This window comes from Parus major, chromosome 2, assembly GCF_001522545.3.
Source record: "Parus major isolate Abel chromosome 2, Parus_major1.1, whole genome shotgun sequence".
Taxonomy (NCBI): Eukaryota; Metazoa; Chordata; class Aves; order Passeriformes; family Paridae; genus Parus; species Parus major.
Window position 1 is genome coordinate 100255414 of NC_031769.1, and position 21213 is coordinate 100276626.

The following is a 21213-nucleotide window of genomic DNA, read 5'->3' on the forward strand; positions in this document are numbered from 1 at the left end:
CCTACAGGCAGAGCCTCTGCTCAAGTGAGGCAGCACTGACAGCCAAGTGCTCTTGCTGCCTGAATAGTTTTGGGTAGAGGAAAATTACCCCCTTAGATAACATGCAAGCACATCATGCACAAGACTATAGGCTGTAATTTTTTCAGAGTGGAATATCTGCAGAAGAACCAGGGGGCATTCAGTCTTTCAGCCTTCCAATTCTGAACTATACCAGACTGCAGAGTTTCTCAGCATTATTTCAGAATATAAAAGAACTGTCTCTATTTTGAAACTTCCTTGACTGCTCTATAGAAGACAGCTTCTAATAGTCTAACAAATATAAGAAATGCATTACAACATGGAACTACCATAAAATAACTACAATTGTTGGATCAGCTCAGTCTTTGCAGCTGATACTCTTTCCTAGGACTACCAAACACACACTTTCCTAGAAAAAGACTGTAGAACTGTTCCTGTCCAAGTGGATTTTAACATAAAAATGCAAACATTAACTGAAGGACAATCAGCAGTCACGTCTTCTCCTTCCTGCTTACTGGCTCTCCATTTACTGGATTTTGTAAACTGAACCCAGAAATGGGTAAGATCCAAATCTCACTCTGGTACAGAAGCAACTGCAGATCCACCAGCTACAGCAAAGCAGGAGCACACATCTTCACTCTATGAGACTGAGATGGGACTGGCACCAGGGCTCAAGATGAACTTCAGAGATGTAATTTTCAAACAGAAAGCCAGACGTTCCCCAGACAGAACCCAGAACAATCTGCCATCAGTTTTTCCTCCTGGGTAGCTGTGACAGCTCCCAGTCACACAGTGTGGTGCTCCCACATGCACATCAGGAAGTGTCAGCACTGGGACCCAAGCTGGGAGGTCGGTGCCACCAACAGAGCACTGCTCACGTGTCCCAACACTTCACACTGCCTTCCCCGGCGCCTTCCTAGATCTGTGGTAATGTAACACCAGCAAGAGAACATTACTGAAACTGGTATTTCTTGAATTCACTAAGAAGACATGAAGGAGCAAGTTAAATACAAACATCACCTTTTAAATTTTGTTTCAGTAACATAAGACAGCAAAACCTAGAAACATATACTAATACAGATTCAGACAGAATATCCCACCCATACCAAGAGAGACTTTGCATGTCTCTCAAGAATAGCCCCATTTTCTTTACTGTGATTGTAAAATTGCTGTAACCCTTTCACCAGTGATACAATACATTGAAATATAAACAACTTCAATTTTTACGGAAGAAAAATTACCAAAAGTGTTTGACAGATCAGGTAATTTTAAATATGGAAAGAGTACTACCTAGGGTATTTTTGTTCACTGTTTCCTCAAGACTTCCAGTTCTAATAAGTCCCCATTTTCCCATCACTCTATGTCATTGACATTTTCCTCCATCTATATGAGAACAGTACTAATGTAATAAATACTACAATTTCACCAGCATAATCTGCTAGTTCCTTTTGTTAGACCTTCCTTCCATAAGCATGCCTTCATTGCAGTTATTTTAAATGTAATGCTTCAAGTACAGCCCTTATCTTACTGAGAAGTATGAAAAAAACTTTAAAAAATAATAATAAAAAAAGTGTTACTCTGGAAAAATCTGGTTTACAGGCTTATAATCTTTGTCATGCAGCGAGTCCACTGTCTCTATCAGTCTGCATAGTTGGGAATACTTCTCCTGTTTTCTCACAACAAAGCACTAGTCATGCTGTAGTATTTATTGTTAACTCCAAGGGTGGCATTATTCAGAACTGCCACTTATCAAACCTAACGCAAGAGACATTTTGTCTATCGGGTCTCTGATGGGTTTTCAAGTAATTTATAACTCTACAGCTGATTTGGCTCCCCAGGGAAATCTGCAGCATCTGTAATTAATTCGCTGAAAGAAAACATGGATGGCTTTTATATATGAAAGAATTAGTAGGTCAAATACGACTGAAGTGCAATGCAAGCATTAGTTACCTAATGTCAGTTCATCAGAGGCATTGTCATCAGATTGTACAGCATTTCTAAGTAAAACTAAGACACACAAATGCACAATGAGCTTGGATAGAAGGCTTCTACTTCCTCTCCTTGCCCACAAGATACATTTTAATTATTAACAGAAACTTCCACTTACAGACACTATGAGCAATAACTATCCAACTTTCAATTAGATCAGTTTGTGTTTAACATTCACTTGACTCACTGAAATCAGCACAGCACTCCCAAACAAATTCTGTATTCAGATTACTCGGCAGCACCGTGCCAGCAGAGCAAATGAAGCTGAAATTAGAAATTTGTTACTTTATTCTTATTTAAAATAATCACTGTCATTGAAAGGCAGATTTTTAAACTATCTGCAAATGGTGCTTTGCTAGATAAACACACAGTGGTATATAGAGATACGCAGTGATTTGTCAGCAGAATAAGATGTAGTAACACACCCTATTTATCCCAAAGATAAACCCTGATATGAACAGCCTCTAATCTTTATCAGGTGTAGAAATTCTAATAACTTCCTAGTCTGTAGATCTGTATTCACAGCTTCTTCACATACCAGACAGTAAAAATAATGTTTTGTTTGCAATAGCAGTGGTTTGGTTTCAGTTCTCATCTACATTCCAAAGGAACATACAGGACTCCATGTCCAACACATTAAGGATCTGGTCTTCAAAAATATTTCCTGAAATTTTCAGAAGAGTTCATATGAATGATCCTACTAACCTTTCATGTGATATTTTAGTACAATTCAAACAATTCTCTGTTTTCCTGAGAATTGTACAAAGAAAATCAAGATTCTTGTAAACAAAAAAAAACCTACCTGCACATTAAACCCATCCTGCCATCAGCATCAATCTCAGAAGTAAAATGAATAAGCAGAGTGAGATCTACTACATACAGACTCTTTATCTACAGAAATTCTAATGGGTAGAAGAGCTTCTTCTGAAGTATTTTATCATAACATTTTTCTTCTGCAAGGAACTGCATATTTTATGGCTTTATCAACACATGATTAGTGGCAGGTGGTTAAACATTTTCAAAAATCAATTACAGTGGTTGCTGTCTCAGATAATCCATTACTGCTTAACACAGATCCATTTTTGCTCTCCTGCTGTCACAGGACAAGTTCTGTTTGAGTCAGGGAGCAGATCTGATTTAAAACTATGCCAGTAAAAAGGAAATTCCTTTTAATCCCTAGTAAATCCCCTAATCTAACTCACTCTATAGCCAGCCAATACCCAGTCTATCCACAGAAGAGTGGAGAATAAAAATTAGTGGCTGAAACATTTTTCTAGTAGCTGATATTCTACATAAAAACAAACATTCCATTGAATTTGCCATTAGCTCCAAAACATTTTTAGCACTTTTCCCCCAGAATAATTGCTGTATATTATGAGGTTACTGACACTAATATGAAAAAAACAAACAATTAACTAATTATATCTATATCAATATTAAAAAAATGGGAAAAGTATTTTGATAGCATACAAAAATGCTTTTTTGATGTAGGTGATAATAATAAAGCTAAGAGTACATTACTTTTGCAGAAATTATTTACCTGAAAAACTAACCTAAGCTTGGGATTATTTATCCTCCCCTTCCCTGCTGTTCTTCAAGCACTTCTGAAGTTTACATTTAGAGTATTATCAAAATAGCTCAAGATTTTTGTGGGATTAAACTTAGATACAGTTTCAGGTGTTAGAATGACCTTGTCATTAACTCACTATTATTGCAAGTTCAACAAACACTCACTCTGTCATAATGTAATGTTAAATTATCTTTTTTTTTACTGACATGCTCAGTTATGTTTGTTTATACCCCAAACTGCATGATCATGGCAGGTCATGCACTGTTCAAAACCAAAGCAGGTAGCCAGAAAAAATGAAAAACAATCTGAAGACATACAGAAGAATTGAAAAAGTGAAATAAAATGAAGAATCAAAAGGATGGGAGGAGTAACAAAGGCCAAAGCTGGAAGGAATACTCTAAAAAATCAATCAATATAAGCAACTATACAGAACACTTGTAATTTAGACAGGTAAAATGTCTGTTGAGGGTATATTTACAATATTGATTATCTTTGAAGTGTATGAGATGTACTGAAAGCTTGATATGTAACTTACTCTTCTATCTGACTGGAAATTATATGACAGATATGTATTAGGGCCAAGAAATGATGAATGACTTTGACATTAGCATTGCAAGAGATGATTTTGTTCTTCCCATGTTTTGCATTTTTGTGTTCTTTAAGGAATTTTTCATACCTTTAAAGTTTCTTTTAAGTAACAGAAATTGCTTTACATCAGCTATAAAATGTGCAATCTATTGTGGAAAAAAACAGTTGCAGTGCCAATGTGCACAGACCTGTGTGGATTTGCTGAAGCAGCATTTTTCCTCCTAAACAACAGCCTTCAGCTACACTATCACCATGAGACATCCTGAATTCCATACAAAGAAATCCACATGATGCAAAATGTTGGCATCCACCAGTTCCAGATTTAGAGGTGTGCAAAGCAGAGCTCAAACAGAAAGCTGGTATTAGTAAAAAGGCAACTACTAATAGCCTGAATTCATCAATATCAATATTAAATTTTCATTGAAAATCCAGTAATCTGTAATAGGCCAATATTGCTTACATTACAGAATATCACTAAGGAATCACTTTTCTTGAAACCTGTAGGAATTTCAACTGCTGGTTTTAACTTGAGGATGCATTTTTGAGTTACAGTATTCTTTAGGCACACAGTTTTTAGTGAAAATAGCAATAGTGCTCCTTAACTGTGGCAGAAACAATTCCTGCATTCCAGGAAACTGGTTCGATTAAAAGCAGTGCAGTGGCAGCAGATTCTTAAGGAGTGATTATTTAAATATGTGCATGTGTATTACACATACTCACCATAATAATTCTAACAGAATATGCTAGTGCTATATATGTTAATGTGGGCTGTCTCACTGTTTCTGATCTTCCAAATTCCACATGTAAGAAGTAGCAGGATACACTGGCATTAGAGATACAGACATTATGAAATTTTGCTAAAACAAATACCACTTACAAAGTACTAGCACTTGGGCTGTGATATTTAGGTTTCAGAGACTTGGACAGGAAGGGTCTTTGTCGTACTGAGAGTGCTCAGTATGAGCTTAGTACCTCCAAGTGCTTTGTTCTTTCAGGTTATGCAGGAAAACTTTCTTGAATAAAAACTATTTCACGTTTCAAAAAATTTCTGTACAAATCAAAAGGTGGGAAGGAATAATTCTGTTGTTTTGGAGGAGGGGTAAGCCTTTAAAATGAAACTTTCACTCTGGACACTGATACACTGACAAAGGATTCTATAGTCAAAGCTTTACTTTCTTCTAACCTTTGCTCTGTGAGTTCTAGAAAATTCAGATCTCAGTGCTGGTTTGCATATTTTTGACCTCTGCATTAATACTTTGGTACTGCTGGAAGAAACTGCATGATCAGACTAAACTGAGAAGCTAGAGAAAACAGAGATTTTATGACTGCTTGAATAATGGTGCAGTATGCACACGAAAACTTGGGATGGTACACAAAAGCAAACACTGAATAAGAAACACATAAGAAAAGGGCTACTGTTGTTGAAACTGCTTCTTCCAAATGCACAAGTGTACAAATCAGATCAGACATACAGTTTTATTCTAGCTAGCTATGATTAAAAACGGATGTATTTGGAAACACATTTGAAATCCTCCACCTAAAATGTAAAGAAGAACCTCATGCCAGGATTTACCAATGCATATGAAAGGTTTTGGATAAATGCATTTATTAGTAATTCTGGGCACATGCTTGGCACCTGTATCTGCACAACAAAAAAAAAAGTTAAGGTGTGGAGATTTTTGCAAGAGAAACAGGTGCTGCATGAAGTCTGTTTGTAGCAAGTTAACTTCCTCCACACTGAAACAAATTTAAAAGAACCCACTGGGAATACTTAGCAATTTTGAGAGAGAAAAAAGGAAAGAGAACTTGAAAGCATAGAATTAAAAAGAGAAGTTGTCTACTCACTTCTTTTTTCTTTTTTCTTAAATTTTCCTTTCTTCTTCCCATGCTCCTTTTCATCATCAGATACTATATCTGGAGGCTCATGTAAGCTGTCGTGAGGTGGTGAAGGCTCACCGGTACGGTACAATCCAGGGAATTTTGTAGGACTGATTTCTTCAGAGCTGGGAGTACGAGCAAGTCCCCCACTGTGTTCTACCCGACGGTGTTCACTGGGGCTGCTAGTGGGAGGCAGGAAGCACTCGGTCATTCTGATACCCGGATATCAAAGTGAAATCTTCTGCTACCTGTCCATCACACCTGCATCAGAAGAAAACAAAAAGAAAACCCACACTACTTTAAGCAATGGGTTTCAAAACACCTTGTTTAGAGCACTATCCTGAAATCTTAAACAGCAATACCTTCTACAATGAGAGTTCCAATTTCTGTCAAGACACAGGAACATAATATCAGGTCTTAAGCTCAGTGTTTGCAGATTTTTTCATTAACTCCTGAGCCATATTAACATGAGATCTGCCATTTTAGCCATTTCTACTTTATGATATATAAAACATATATATTAAATATCTGAATATTTGAACTGTTGAAATAATTCTTACAAAATTCATAGGCAGCTTGCATACTGATTGGTAGTATTCACCACAAATTAGTTTGCTAACTTTAAATTTTTTTTGACATCAAATAGATTTGCCTGGAAGCTCAAGAGTGTTTGTGAGCACTGCCCTTAAGGCAAAGATCATTTTGTTCTTTCCCAAGCATATTTTATAGATGCAAATAAGAACTTGCTTAGCCTGTTGCAATAAGGGGGAAATAAAATAAATACAGCTAAAGCAAATCCATCTTTTAATTATGCTAGTGCAAATTAAAGAAGGTAAAAAAATAGTGATTATGCTTTTCTGGTATATTACAATTTCCCCTCTGAAGAAGCCGTGTCAGGTCATCTGCACCCAGATGCTGGTACATTGTTTGCTTGAGAGTTACGGCTAATTAAAAGCTTCTACAAAAATTGCTAAAGGAAGGTCATGCATAAATTCTCAGCAGTGAAACTCACAAGCAAAAAACTCTTCCTAGCACAGATAAATTTCAGAAACTCCACAGAATGGATATGCTGTATGGACCACCACACCTCTGGAGTCCACTTGGCTGGATTTGGGCCCTTGTGTCTAAATGGTCACAAAGGATACATTCCACAACCCTCTTCAGCAGTATCACTCAGCTACTGGGCTTTTATTTACAGATTAGTAGCATACAGAAAAAATAGGACATAGTGTTGTATTTTGCCCAATTAATAATTATAGATGAGTCCAGCTAAGTGTGTTTTGGGGAGAGTGATTTGTTCATTTTTTTGGGGGTTGGAATTTTTTAAATTTTATTTTGAATTCTCATCCTTCAGCTGTTTACAGATCAGAGTGAAATTTTAGAGTATGTATGCAACAGTATCTCCCTACAGGAGATCACTCACAGTGCTTATGGAAATTACCAGTAACTCAGATCAGAATTTGAATAGGGCACAGTAAGACACAGCATTATGATGAGAAAATATTAATGAAATCTTTATTTAATACTGTTCATTCCTTATTCTGGCTAAAGTGGAGGCACTGGCTAAAAATTAAGGCAATAGGATTTATTTGCAAATGCAACAAATTGAGACCTTACTCATATTTCTTATTTTTTTATTTTACAGCTTCAAGAAAGCATTACTTTCCTATATGTATAATTTCCTAGGCCTTTAAATAAGGGAGAAATTCTATGATGCTCAAATTACATCAAGACCTATCAGCAGAAGAGAGCTTTTAAGCCTACTGAAAAAACCTCTTCCACTTTTACTAATGGATGTTAATGTTCTACTGCCATATACATCTTTACATCTCCTCTGGCTTCTACCATTTTCTTCCGACAGCAATAAAAGGCAACACTGAAAAAATCATGGACCTTCTAGGCATTTTAAGAAGGAACATTTCTAACGGCTTGCTCTTCTGCCAACTCCTCCCTCTCAGACTTTTTCTTCCCAATCTGTTACTGCTCCAGTCCTGCCTCTCCTCTGCAGCAGTGCCCTTCCCTCAAACTGCTTTTCTTCCCCTGTGCAGTTCTCATTTGTCAGGAGATTCAATAACTCACTGCTGCCACATGAGGAAGGTCACACTACTCCCCCCATTAACTCCCCTCTGCTTCCACTTGTAGCAGTTTGCTTTTTGAGATGATTCAAGTTGCTAGCTGCTCCAACAGGCTTCTGTTGCTGAGATGGCTTTTGGAAGAGCTCAACAAGCACCAACAATGAAGAGCAGAGAAGTGGCAGAACCACAATGACAGGAGTGCAACTGCTCTCTTTAGGCACCTCTGTTTATCATACTGCACACACAGCTTCATCTTCTCAGATTTCAATTATTTCTTAGTATTTATAACTTCAAGATTTGATTTCTTTACCACTCAGTGTCAGTACTACCATAGCTCTTGTTTTGACTTACTACTCGGCTTCACCCTCAGTGTATCATAGCCAATCTGATCTTCATCTGCTTTGGTCTCTGTGACTCAAGCTCAGTTTCCAACTGCCCCCTCATCTTGTTTTTTATTTGGGCAGTTCCTATTTTCCTGATGCACACCACTTTCCTGCAGATGAAATTCTCTTCTTCCTCTGTTTCTTCTAACTGACTTGTTACCAGTTCCCACCGCTTCCTGAATGTTCTCTGCTGCTGTTTTTTGTTACCTTGTGATTACCTACCTAATCTTTTCACCTTGTCCCCATTTCTTCCACTGACTCTCAGTCTCTCCCCAGTATCACAAGAAGTCCCTTCTTACCTCCCTGCCAACAGCAGGCTCTGTGACTCCCACCACTTCTCGTTCACTTCACATTTGACCCTTCTTCCACAGGAGCTACAAATGCTCTTACATGACAGCATCAGAGAGCTTCTCGCAGTTCAAGCACCTTCTTAAACCTAGCTACTTTTTTCAGTACTCCCAAAATGCAGTTTCTTGAAGCATCTTCCTGCTCAACACTGAGTCAAGCCTTCAGAATAACTGAATGTCAAATAGAAGCCTTCACTGAACATGGGCAGAATTGTGACCTTTCTTCTATCCCCCAAGGAAAGACTAAATTATAAGAGATTTTACACTTGGAAAGATGGTACTTCATTAACACAAAATCTCCTAGCCATCATGCCATCACCACCTTTCTAGACCATAGACTACGCAGAAGAAAGGGGGTTGGGGAAAGAAAGGAATATCCCTGCACAGGCAAAATAATATGGTTTTTCAAACCTCATTTTTGAAAATAACAACACTTTCCTAAAAAATTCAGTCTGAATATTTGGTAAGTAAATATGAGGTTTGGAAAAACCACAAAAAAGGGAAGACAGAGAGGTATGACAGCCAGCTTTAATAGATCTCACTTTCAACAGTGTATATCTAAGTGGGCATGAGCACACTAAAGAGAGGCACAGTCTGAAAGACCAAATCCACAGCTCTTTCATTCAGTACAGAAGGCTCCATTATTTCTGTTTTGCACAGAGCCTGTACTGTGACTTTGTGCCTTGTAACCAATTGCAACAGCAGAAGCAAATTAGAGCAGGTGATTGCATGCACGGATGTTATTTTGTAAAGCTTCTGGGTGGAATGAAGGATGTGGAATTTTTCTGCAACAAGTATTATGCAAGACCACATCTGAAGCACAGTGGGTGTCCCCGGTCATTCCATTTTTGCCACAAACAGACACCCTCTGAAAAAATGGGTGTTACATTGAAAATAGTCATAAAAAGTCACTAATCAAAGGATGGAGGCAGAGTAAGGACACTCACTCAGCTACCAATACCTGCTCTACCACAATTATCCAAAAGCAAGACAGAGAGCACAGCAGTACCTCACTCATCACAGACCTTCAGTCCAAAACATTTGGACATGTGTGAAGGACCTCATTCTTGTAGAAATGAGGCACACCATATTTGGACAAAAAATATCCTAGCAGCAAACACAGCTCCATTTTGGAAAGTAAGAAACCATAAGAAGAAAGAATAAAAAGTATCACTTGTGGGCTAAGAATGTCAAAACACTTCAGAAACCATGAGTGGTACTCATCTAACTGTTGAGACTTGAATAAGATGAAAAGATCGAGTAAGAACTTATTTACCAAGACTATACAAGGTCTGTGTCACATCTAAGTTCTGTACCTATGGCATTTTTACAACATACCGAAAAGCTTAATACAAATCACAGTTTTCATTTGAACACTTCTTAGATGGCCTCTAATGTAATTTTGACATTTAACTGCATGGCAGCATTTCAGTCTGTTTCATTTAATAAGCAGTGGCCAGGTATAAAATCAGTGCCCTTTCCTTTCTTTCATAAGGCAACACAGCCATAAAAGGAGAAGGAATAGGGAAGTACTTCATGTAGACAGGCAAAGCAAGTTCAAAATTTCACAAGTCACAAGTAATCACAAAAACACAGCATTAAGTAACTCCCCTGTGAGTCACACACTCTTCATAATTGGCAAAAATTAAACACTCAAGAAGGGACTTCACAGAATTTTTTTGATAAAATAAAATACAAATTGCTTAACAGAATTCAGCTCCTAAACATCAGATTACTTTACAGGATATGTGATGCCATGAGAATGCTGGAAAATTTTCTTCAAAGGAGGGTATATAATCATACAGTTGAATTCACATAGAAGCAAGCTGTACATTTTTCAAATCATGCCAGCATCAGATCACCTCTAAAAGTAACAAAACCACCTTTGTGTGGTCTCTCATTTACCTGCAGATGGATAAAGTCTGCCAGTTACAGCACCATCCAAAGCATTTCAAGTTCCCCTCTGAGAGTCCATTCCAGCTCAGGAGTGATATACAAACAGACAAAACTACTTAGCTCTCGACAATCAGTGAGCTACAGACCACATCCATATCTGAGCGGGCTCTTGGAGGAGCCAGCTCACATTTAGAATATGCAGCTGTATCCAGAATACTCCCTATTACTGAGGGTATTCCAGCTCTTCAATAATCTAATCAGTAGGGAGCCAGCCTTAAAATAAATAATTAAATAATACCCCAGACATTTTAGAAATATCAAAAACAAGGTTTCCAATCCCATTATGATAATGTCTTGTAATCATATGAAGATACAATCTCCAGATATGTGGCAGCACGTGCTTTCCAGTTTGGTTCACTTCAGGGAAAAGAGTATTACAGCACCTAGCCTACAAAATTCTGTAGAGCTCCATCAGGATGCAATTCACAGGCTGTTTCCAAGAGACACATTCTGGGAAAAACAAAAATTGGATCCCTGGAAGGGGATGGATGGTTGAAAGCTTTGCTCCAGAAGAGAGCACATTGAAAAGAGATGGACCAGAACTGCCTAAGAAAAGCCCCTGTCCCATGGTGCTGCCTCTTGCACTGGCTATACCTTCATATTCCTATTTTGCTGTAACATCCTACTTCCCTGGAGAGGCAGGCTGTGACAATTTATATCCCACTACCGCTCCAAAGCAAGAAAAGTCTGCAAGAAAAGTCTGGGTGAAGATCTTTGTTATAGGGTAACAACCAATACCTATACAGGGGGTACACAAACTATGCCCCACACGTGGCTCCCCCGATGCAGCTCATTCTATCCTTCAGAGATATCCCAGCAAGTCCTCCTACATGTCCTTCCCTGGCTGAATCAACTGACAATGAAGCACTTTCAAAGCAATGCCCTACATCATGATCACAGCCAAATATATGAGGCATTCTTACAAATAACTGTCCAGCTTACAAGCTGTTTAATTGCTTTGCTTGGCAGCTTTCTCAAGTAACAAGCAGAAGGCCTGAACTCTGCACCATGAGGCAGATGGGCACTGCACCGAGACCAGCCTTCTGCAGGAGTATCTTGACTAATCAGCCACCTGCACTGCAACTGCTACTGCCCACCCTGAGAATAATTTCTCATTCTCCAAACTTCTTGACAACGTGCTACTCCACTGTTCAGGATTCTCTGTTTTTACCCCCAGTAAATCTGGCTCTTGGTTGCCATGGTCTTATCAGCAAAAAGTAATCCAATACCTCCAGTAATAGTACTCAAGGCCAGTACATTAGTTTCCCACTCCATGGTTTAGTCACACTCTTCCCCAGGCTCTCTCCATTTGCTTCCTCATCCTCTTTCCTGCAGTCCAGTTCCTCCACAATCAGGACTGCACCTCCTCTATCTCACAACCTTTTCCTCACCAAGCAGGTGTTCACAACCTAGACCTGTGCAGCCCTAGTTTCATCATTCCTGTTCTCCACACCCAGTGTCTCATCTAACCTCACCTCTTGGCTGCTCACTGTTTCCCAGGTTTCCCTCACCACCTTCTATTTCTCCCACACTCAGTTCTCACAAAAATTTCTGCAGATTATTAGCCACACACAAGCAAGGCAATCTGGGAGGTCTTCAGCCAAATTTAGGTTTTCCCTATAAATTACAAGTAGCACTAAAAAGGTTTGCCTGATTACCAAAACATTCATTGTTACAGAAAAGAGATATTTTCTTGCTAGCTGAATTCTCAGAAATAGTTTGAAGAATTTGGTCAGTGCTTTTTTTTTTTTTTTTTTTTTTTTAAAAAAAAGGACCAACCTCTGAAACAAAACTTTCCAGTCCAAACTAAAATATGGTAGCTTTTGATAAGAACAGAATTACTGAGAATTTAAATGAATACTACAACTGTATGGCTAACATATTGAACCCTCCTATACTTCTGAAAACCACCACAGTGTGCAACATTTATAATACCCACTATTGCTTAGACTGGCCGTAGAATTATTCCTGGTGTGATAACCCCACCCCTTCTTCGCTCTTGTCCACCTTTCCAAATTCTCACTTTCACCAGCACTAATGTTTGTAAAACAGAACAGCAGAACAGAAAGTTTTATTACGTAACAGAGGAAGGCAGAAAAATACAACAAAAGATATGCAGTTTACTTTCTTAACAATCCCTATAAACATAGTATTGCCACTGGTTTTGTTTGTCCTTGGGACAAACATGTTTTTTCACAATTCACATTTTCCAACAAGTCCTTCAAAGAGTTGTCTAGTCCCCAAAGGTCTGCAGCAAGTCGTATAGTGATTATGATTTAGCAAATTAATACTAATTATTATACGTTAATCAGTTCCTGGGCTGGATCTATTTAATAACAAATTCCCCTGATCAGAGACTTTAAACTACAGCATCCTTCAATCACGCTCCAGTACCTGAATGCAGCCAGCTTGAGAACAGCTGTCAATTTAGTGGAATCAGGGGAAAAAACCAAACACCCTAAACCCATGACTGGTTGAGCTGAGTGTACTACAAATACCGTTTAAAAAGCAAGTGCTACTCAGAGTAAAAAATGCAAAACTAAGTAGAAGAAAAACCAATGGATTTGGCATAAAATATTTTACAGTTTTAAGCATTTCTGCTGTTCTTTCAAGAGCATCTGCAGACTACCTGTGACAGATCAAACATCAGAGAACAGAATCTAGTTTTCCAGAGGGGCCAGAGCTCTGCACACTCAGTTCCAACACCCAATAAAAAACAACTAAGCCTGTGAAAACTCCAATTTTGTGTTTTGTGGTTTTTTTTTTTAAGAGTGTCTTAGCTATGGCAAGGGTAAGCAGCAATTAGCAAAGACTCTTTGCTTTGGATTTAACAGCAGCAACAAATCTGGGAGTGCCCACACACCAGAAATGAGTGCTATAGTGCACTGACCTTTCTGTAACAGCAGTAATTCACCTGGCAAATTCAACAGCAGCAGTGGAGATGCAGCAAGGCATTGTGAGACTCCTGCCAGCAGTAGAGTTCAAGCTCTGTGGAACTCTGGGGAACATACACAGCTGACATGTGCAGCAGGTGCCACTGCTGCTGCACCACCATTATCTTTCATACCCACGCCAATTACAACGAAACCAGGACTGGTGTGTGCCCCTCTACAAACGTCACTTCACTGGTGTCTGCTGGTTTGCCCTTCGAGAGCCACCTGCTGCCACCCTCAAATACACAGTGCCATAGGGACAGACCCATGCCACGCTCTGGCAGCTGCATGAACATGCTTAACACAGAGGGAATGGCAGAGCATGGGTGCTGCATGGAGAACTGCATGCTGAGTCCAGACAGTGTGGCTTTTTAATCCAGTATTGAGATACCATCTTTCAGAATGGATACAGAAAAAATCAATTAGAAGCACCACGCTTCTTCACTGAATTGGGTGAATTGTGATTATTTTATTCACAGAATTTTCAAACTGCATTAAATTTGCAGAAGTCACTGGGAGGTCAGTACAAACAATCCAGTTCACCTTACCAAAGGCAAAGACTATTCAATTCTATGACCTAATCATTCCCAGAAATAAGCAATTTCTGAAAGTATATTAATGACATGCAAACCTCCAGGGCTTAAACTGTGAAAATTAACTTTCTTATGCTTTACATTGAATTTTTGCCACCATGTATTGAACACAGATGAAAAGATCTATCAATTACAGGATGTCACTTGAACTGACAACTCTGTACCATAAGAGGAAGTACAGAACAGCTTTGCTTGGATTTCTTCACAGCGTGATACACAACAGAGATGATCAATTTCCATGTATAATTCTTTCCACGTTTAAAACCCTGCATGTTCCAGTGCAACAATGGTAAAACATGTTCAGCTTCTAGTGAATATTAAATGGAACTATGGTGGTTGAGCTAAAACCCGTTCTACCATAACAACAAAAAGGAAAAGTGAAAAAATACTTTGATCCAGAAGCATTGTTTATATAACAGCTTCTCTTATTATTTTTAGTGATTATTTAAGAACTGTGTCTATCAGCTGATTATTCTTAGTGATTATTTGATAACTATGTCTATCTGCATCACCTTTGCTTTTGGCTTAAGAGTCCTGTTTATTAACAAGCTAACATCAATGGCTATTGACCCGGAAATCAGCCTTCACTGGTTGCTTTATTAAGCCAAATTTGAGGAAAATCAAGCACAGACTGGGCTGCACGCAAACGTTTTCCCAACTTAACAATAATGGATTGATGTGTAACATTTCTGTGCTCCCAGCACAGCAGTTTTTAGCACAGCCTTGCTGTAGATGCAGTTCTACCCACCAAAACGTTTTTTTCTGATGTAGCTTGTTTTATTTTGAGATCTGTTTTGAGACATGCCAACAAAATAATTCTTTTGCTGATCCATGTTATGTCTGCAGCAGGAACCTGAGGGAATAGATGTCAATGTCTTTCAAACTCATTTTATATGGAAAATAAAATTTTTATTTTTAGCATGGTATGTTAAGTTTCCATACAAGAGTAGGGCTATAAGATCTCTTCTTCCCAAACATATTCCCATTAATCCAGTGACAACTCATCAACACCACATAACGGATTTAGCCTTTCAGCAAATTTCTGAATTTTTAGGTTTTTTTTTCAGTACCACGTGTAGAGATGGGATTAACAAGTTCTGTTTTCCATGTCTGCCCCAGATTCATTCAATACCCAAAGGGGAAAGTCAATTTTAATATTTACAAGCTCAGCAGATTATTAATTATGATTAACATCACCACCTCCAGGGCTGAGATGTTGCAAAATGTCACGCATGTGAACACAGAATACATTCACAAATACATGCAAGGCAAGGTGCAGTACCACCCACCATGGGGCAGCTGCTGGTCTCTGCCGAGAAAGCAGAAATCTGTCATCCATTAAAATGCCAATTACTGGAACAGCAGCAGGACCCAAAAGTTCACAGTATTTGCCTTGTCTTCTATGCCGATTTACCTAATCAAAGAGCCTTAGAAGAAAGCTTATGTGAAACATTGCCCTTCTAGAAAAATGTATAGACATCCTTAGAATTTAAAATTAAATTCACATATATTTTCTAAATCAGGCTTCATTTAGGTCAATCTGTAGCATCTACTAGCAGCAATTTTCAGCAATCCTACATCTTGAGAATATCACAAAGAAAACCCTCATACCTTAAGAAATACACTGATTGATGTTTTCAACTTACCTGCCAAATATAATAAAAATTAACTGAATAATAACACAGATAAAACATTAAAAATACTGTATGCTTCACAGATGGAGGAAAAGTTTCGTATTTGATATCACAGGACCAAACAAGTTCTGACTGCCATTCCCAAATCTGCTGTGTTTCCTTGTCTAAACCTAAGTCATGCTGCTTTAATTAAAATTAGAGCAGATAGTTTAATGGAAGCCCCAATACATATAAAGCCAAATATAGCCTTTGTCCTACTTCTCCCTTAAAATAGGATAAAACTGCTTCCATCAATGTAAGGCAATTTTAAGAGTGGTGAAATCCTTGCACGTTAAGTACTAAAACCCACCAAATGTAATTACCCTGTCAAAATATCCACCAACAACTGACTGTCCTAATGATACCCACTAACTGCAAACTTCTTTGACATGTTTGTGTATCTTTTAGATGTCTTTGAAGTTTGACTGAAATAAGATTAAAAACTTACTTCCTAAAGGATTTATAAGAAACAAGCAACCAAAAGAAGAAAGTTTGCCATAGAAAACTGCAAGCAAATTTGATCACAGACCAAATAAAATATAAAAATTGATATAAAATTGCAGCATAAAATGAATTATGCGGATAAAACTATTGTGCCTTCTCTACTGCTTTTTGGTGGTGTATACAGGTTCTGGGATATTCAAAGGTACATTTGTAAAAGCCACTGCCAAAAAATTAGTTCTTAATTATCTTTGTGCAGAAACATGAATTTAAATATACATCCTAGTATATAAGTCACACTAATTTACTGAATCAGCAAAGAACTCCACATGTTCATCCCTTCTTCTTTCAGCTGGAAAGTTGAAATTTGTTTCCTCCAGCAACCTTTCAAAACCTGACTGCTTAAAATGCATCTGCTCACCACTGGTACACATTGCATGAATTTTGGAGAACTGCAACCCAAAATTTCAGGATGAAAATTTCAGAAGCATGACCTGTCAAAGATCTCTGCATCTAAAATAACAAGTGGCCAGCACAAGGAACACTTACAGAATTTGTACAGACTAAAACACCTAAAGAACAAGAAAAACTAAAACCACTAGACAGAAATAATCCAAGGAGTTTCTGGGTAAATCTGTTCAATCACTTGGTATTTTTCCCCCCAAGCTCTTACATTTTTAGTCCATTCAATCAATTAAAATTATCCCATAAAATATGAAAAGCTCTTTAGGCTATGTTAAAAGAACGGCATCTCCTTTGAAGCCACCACAATTGAAACTTAGAAGAGGAAATTACACTTTTCTTTGAATCCAGTTTAAAAAAAGAAAAATGGTATTCTGGGTTTTGTATGGATTAGCATTACACTTTTAGATACAGCATTTGGTTCACAATATTAAAATCTAATGGAGCAGTACAAATACAGTAAAATATCTGTCAACTTAACTACCTTTTATCAGTAATTATACACTACATTAATACACTCAGTATTAAGTATGCAAAAGCAGTATACTGGATATAGGAAAACAGTAACTGAGAATTATGGACTTCCAGAGTATTCATGGTAGAAAACCACTACTACTAGTAGTAGTGGTGAAATGAGAGAGAGTTTAATTGCTGGCATGTTTAGTACTAGAATTTACATTTAGTATTCAATTTAATTCATGCCCATAAAACTCACTGAAAATTTTCTTTTCATGGCAACACCCATAAAAATTCTGTGCCTGACTGCAGACCATCGTATTTACAAAACACAACTGGGCAGGCTAGAAATGTTAAAGTTGCAACAAGCTTCACCACCAGGGTAGGCTAAATGTTAAATTTCACAAAAGCCATTAGAGGATAAACATTAAATCACAACTTCAAACTCATAGGTGTATCTCCTATTTTACAAAGTTAAGTATGATTTTAAAACGAAGTAATACCCTTGAAGAATTCTTATTTTTTTATGAGAAAGAGAAGCTGCAATTTTTGTCACTGTGATATTCTTTTTTCCACTAGTGTCAAGTTAACAGAATTATCATCATATATTGTGTTTTCAAAAATCATTCTTTGAGCTCTGGTAGTAGAGTTCTATGATCAGTTCCAAGAGCTCCTTTCTGCCAGATGTCTTGTCCTCTAGTAAAAGAAAAAGCCAAGAGATCCTACTGAACTGTGAAACAGGAAGCAAACTTCATGAGCAGCCTTCACCTAGATAACAGAAACCTGTGAAATTTTCATGCTAGAGGGGACAAAAATGTGTAAAAATACATTTTATCTATACATAACTATAGGAATTGACTCAAGAGTTAGTCACTGCTAAGAAATGTACAAAACAACGAACATGAAACTAAATTTATTTTCCTTAAAATAATTTTCAGTTTGGTCCAAACTCATATTCTGATTTGGAATGTCAAACCTTACCACCCAGCACTCACTCCTCTTTCTTCCTCTCCAGCAACCATCTGGCCGTTCCCACCTCATGCAAACAGCCATCACTCATCCCCTGCTTTCCTTGTGTGCCTCCAGAGACCAGAATAGCCAGTCTAAATAAGTTCTGTTCCTTGTGGGTGAGAAAGAGAATAAAGATGGCAGAGTGGATATGAGGAATATGCTCCTACTGTTTGGGAAGCTGACCCTTCCACTGCACTGAAGGGTGGACCTATTCCTATGAAAAAGTATAGCCCCCAGCAGTCAAAATAGGGCATCTCAGCACCTTCACATAGGGTCTGCCCCAGCACTGCGATCCTGTCAGGCTGTAGCTGACAAGAATCATTAACCATTCCCTGCTTCCACCAGTGAAGAGAGTCTGGATGGAACAAAGGCAGGGATCACCTACAAGGTCATATCACAAATTAATGTGTAACACCAAGGATCATAATCTTTCTTTTAAAGAAATCTTCTCCTTGCATTGCTTGCATAAGGTTTATATTTCTGTCTATCTTCCTAGCACTTACAACAAATTGACTGATGGTAAGCTATTAACAATTAAGGGCACACCAGCATAGATGAAGTAACTTATATCACATTCTTCAATTATTAGTATTATATCAGAATAATTGCATCTTTTTATTTTGTACTATTTCCTATTTCTGTAGAAAACAATAATAAATTTGCTTATTTAAAATATAATATTTTCTCTACAAATATTTATTAAACTGGGCTAAGTATCATGTTACTATTAACACACATTAACAATTCACCATATGTATTGATTTACATTACTGTTTTAGTATGTGGCAAGCACTTTTTCTTTATTATTATAAAATGATGTGTTTAGTAAAATATTAGTTGCTATTTTCTTGTCAGAATCCCACAAAAAGCTGCTTCTGGAAGAAACTGGGATACCTCCATTATCTGTACTTTTGTTTACTTAGCATCACAGGAACCAGACACAGAAAAAATACCAAACCATGTTCTCTATTTAAACACACCTTAATTAATTATCAAAGGAAATACTCCTTGTAGGTAGTGAAATGATTGCTCTAAATGCTGTGATCTCAGGGTTTTGAATTTACAGATCTCAGTCTCTGATGTATATGTGGAATTCATCATTAGATAAGAAAAAGAGATGCCTTCTGTGCTTTTTTAATGCACAATTAATAATAAACAACACTAAGGACCCAATTATATATTCCAGATATTTTTTGTCAGACCTACTTCATTCAGGTATTAAGTGTTGTTTTCACCTTCTTATTATCCACTGAAGTCACTGTACCTGACATTTATCTTTTTCAAAAGTTCTTCCCTAATAGTTGACAACTGTCACAGCATTTTACTGATGAAACCTAAATAATTTTTTTCCTAGTACATTATCCGCTAGTAACAGGACAGAATAAACTAGAAACTCCTTGGATATATTTGAACCAACTTACTGCATGAGCCAACTTACTGGATCACCACTCCTTACTTGGGTAATACCATATAAATCCTCTATTTCCCAGCAGCTTCCTCAAGTAAGCAGTCAATCCCCAGTTTTTACTGCAGCCTAAAGAAAAACTGGAAGCACTGGATCCCTGCTGCTATTCAGCTTTGCAGACTTGCTGTTGCTGCCATCATCAGTCTGTTTCACTCTACTATACCTCCATGCCTTCAACCCTGATATCAAGCCCAAAAGGTGAGGGATGGTTGGGATGAGAAGGGTAAGTATGGACAGCAAAGGAGTCATACCCTTCCTTTTTCTAAACTCAACTGCATCCTTACCCTTCTGGCATGAAGAAGATGTAAACCTTATTTGGAGAGCAGTCACCCCTGAACACCACTATCTCTGGGGATGCAGCCTAAGTAAAACTTCCTACTCTATAAGGTACTTCCAGCCTAACTGTGGGCCCAATTGATACACTTTTAATTTTTTTCTTTTTTGAGCAAAAATTTGAAAACTATGACCCATGAGGCTCTAGGGAACAGCAGGAGTTGATGAAGGATAACAAACCATGCACATAGCAAACCATGACTAGTTGTAAGGGTAGTGAATCATTCACTGATTCAATGTAATCAGATACATTGGTTCAGAGACAAGCTTGGTAGATTATGTTACACTGTACTACCATAAACTGAAGGGAAATATCATAATATATTTTGGAATTTTGAGGCTAGCTACATGACACCAAGCTTTACAGAAGGAAAGTAAATTAGCATTTGGTGGTATTTATTGGTGAACAGCAGCATCTTCCATATTAGTCTAAAAGCTGTCCGTAAGAAACAGCACTGTTTACTCGGGAAATATGCAAATCTTTTCTGTAAGAAAATACAGCTAAAACTTACTGGGAAGAGTGCCTGAAGGGTACAGCGGGAATGAGAACCCCAAAGAGTTAGGTGCAGTGCTTGTGCATGTCAGCTTTGCTTTAAGGACATCTGCAGAATCCAGCCGTGCAGCTCTGAAGCAGGAGTGTAGTTATTGCAATTCCAGGACAATATATTCCAGTGCAGACGTGCACATATAGAAATGGAAATAATCTGCCCTACGGAAAAAGAACTTGCTTCCTCACATAACTACAATCACACCAGGGATTGCACTGTGAAATCCTCACTTTTGGGAAAAACCCCACCAATCCAAACTACAAAATATGCCTTCCTACCCCTGAATAAACCTTAACTAACACAGAACAATGTCAAAGTTGCATGTGGAGTATTAAGACTTGAAGGCAGCTATTCCTATGTTCCATTTCAGATGCGGGAAGACTAAAGAAAACTTATTTTCTCCAAGCTAGAAATGAGATCCCTAGGACAAGGAATGTAAAGTTCCCTACTTCAACATAATAGACACTCTATTCTTGATGTAGTTAGCTAGAATA

General features: G+C 37.8%; 1 protein-coding gene across 2 annotated transcripts in view; it reads right to left on the bottom strand.

Annotated features, from left to right (window-relative positions):
- Positions 1 to 21213, bottom strand: part of RALBP1 (ralA binding protein 1) — a 32862-nt gene that overhangs the window by 9899 nt on the left and 1750 nt on the right. The window contains exon 2 of one of the 2 annotated variants that reach the window (XM_015619610.2): positions 6011 to 6304. In XM_015619610.2, coding sequence (XP_015475096.1) covers positions 6011 to 6254 — 244 coding nt within the window. In that variant the 5' untranslated portion in view covers positions 6255 to 6304. Of the gene's footprint in view, positions 1 to 6010; positions 6305 to 21213 lie in introns of those variants that run through there. The other variant, XM_015619612.2, reaches the window with a different exon arrangement.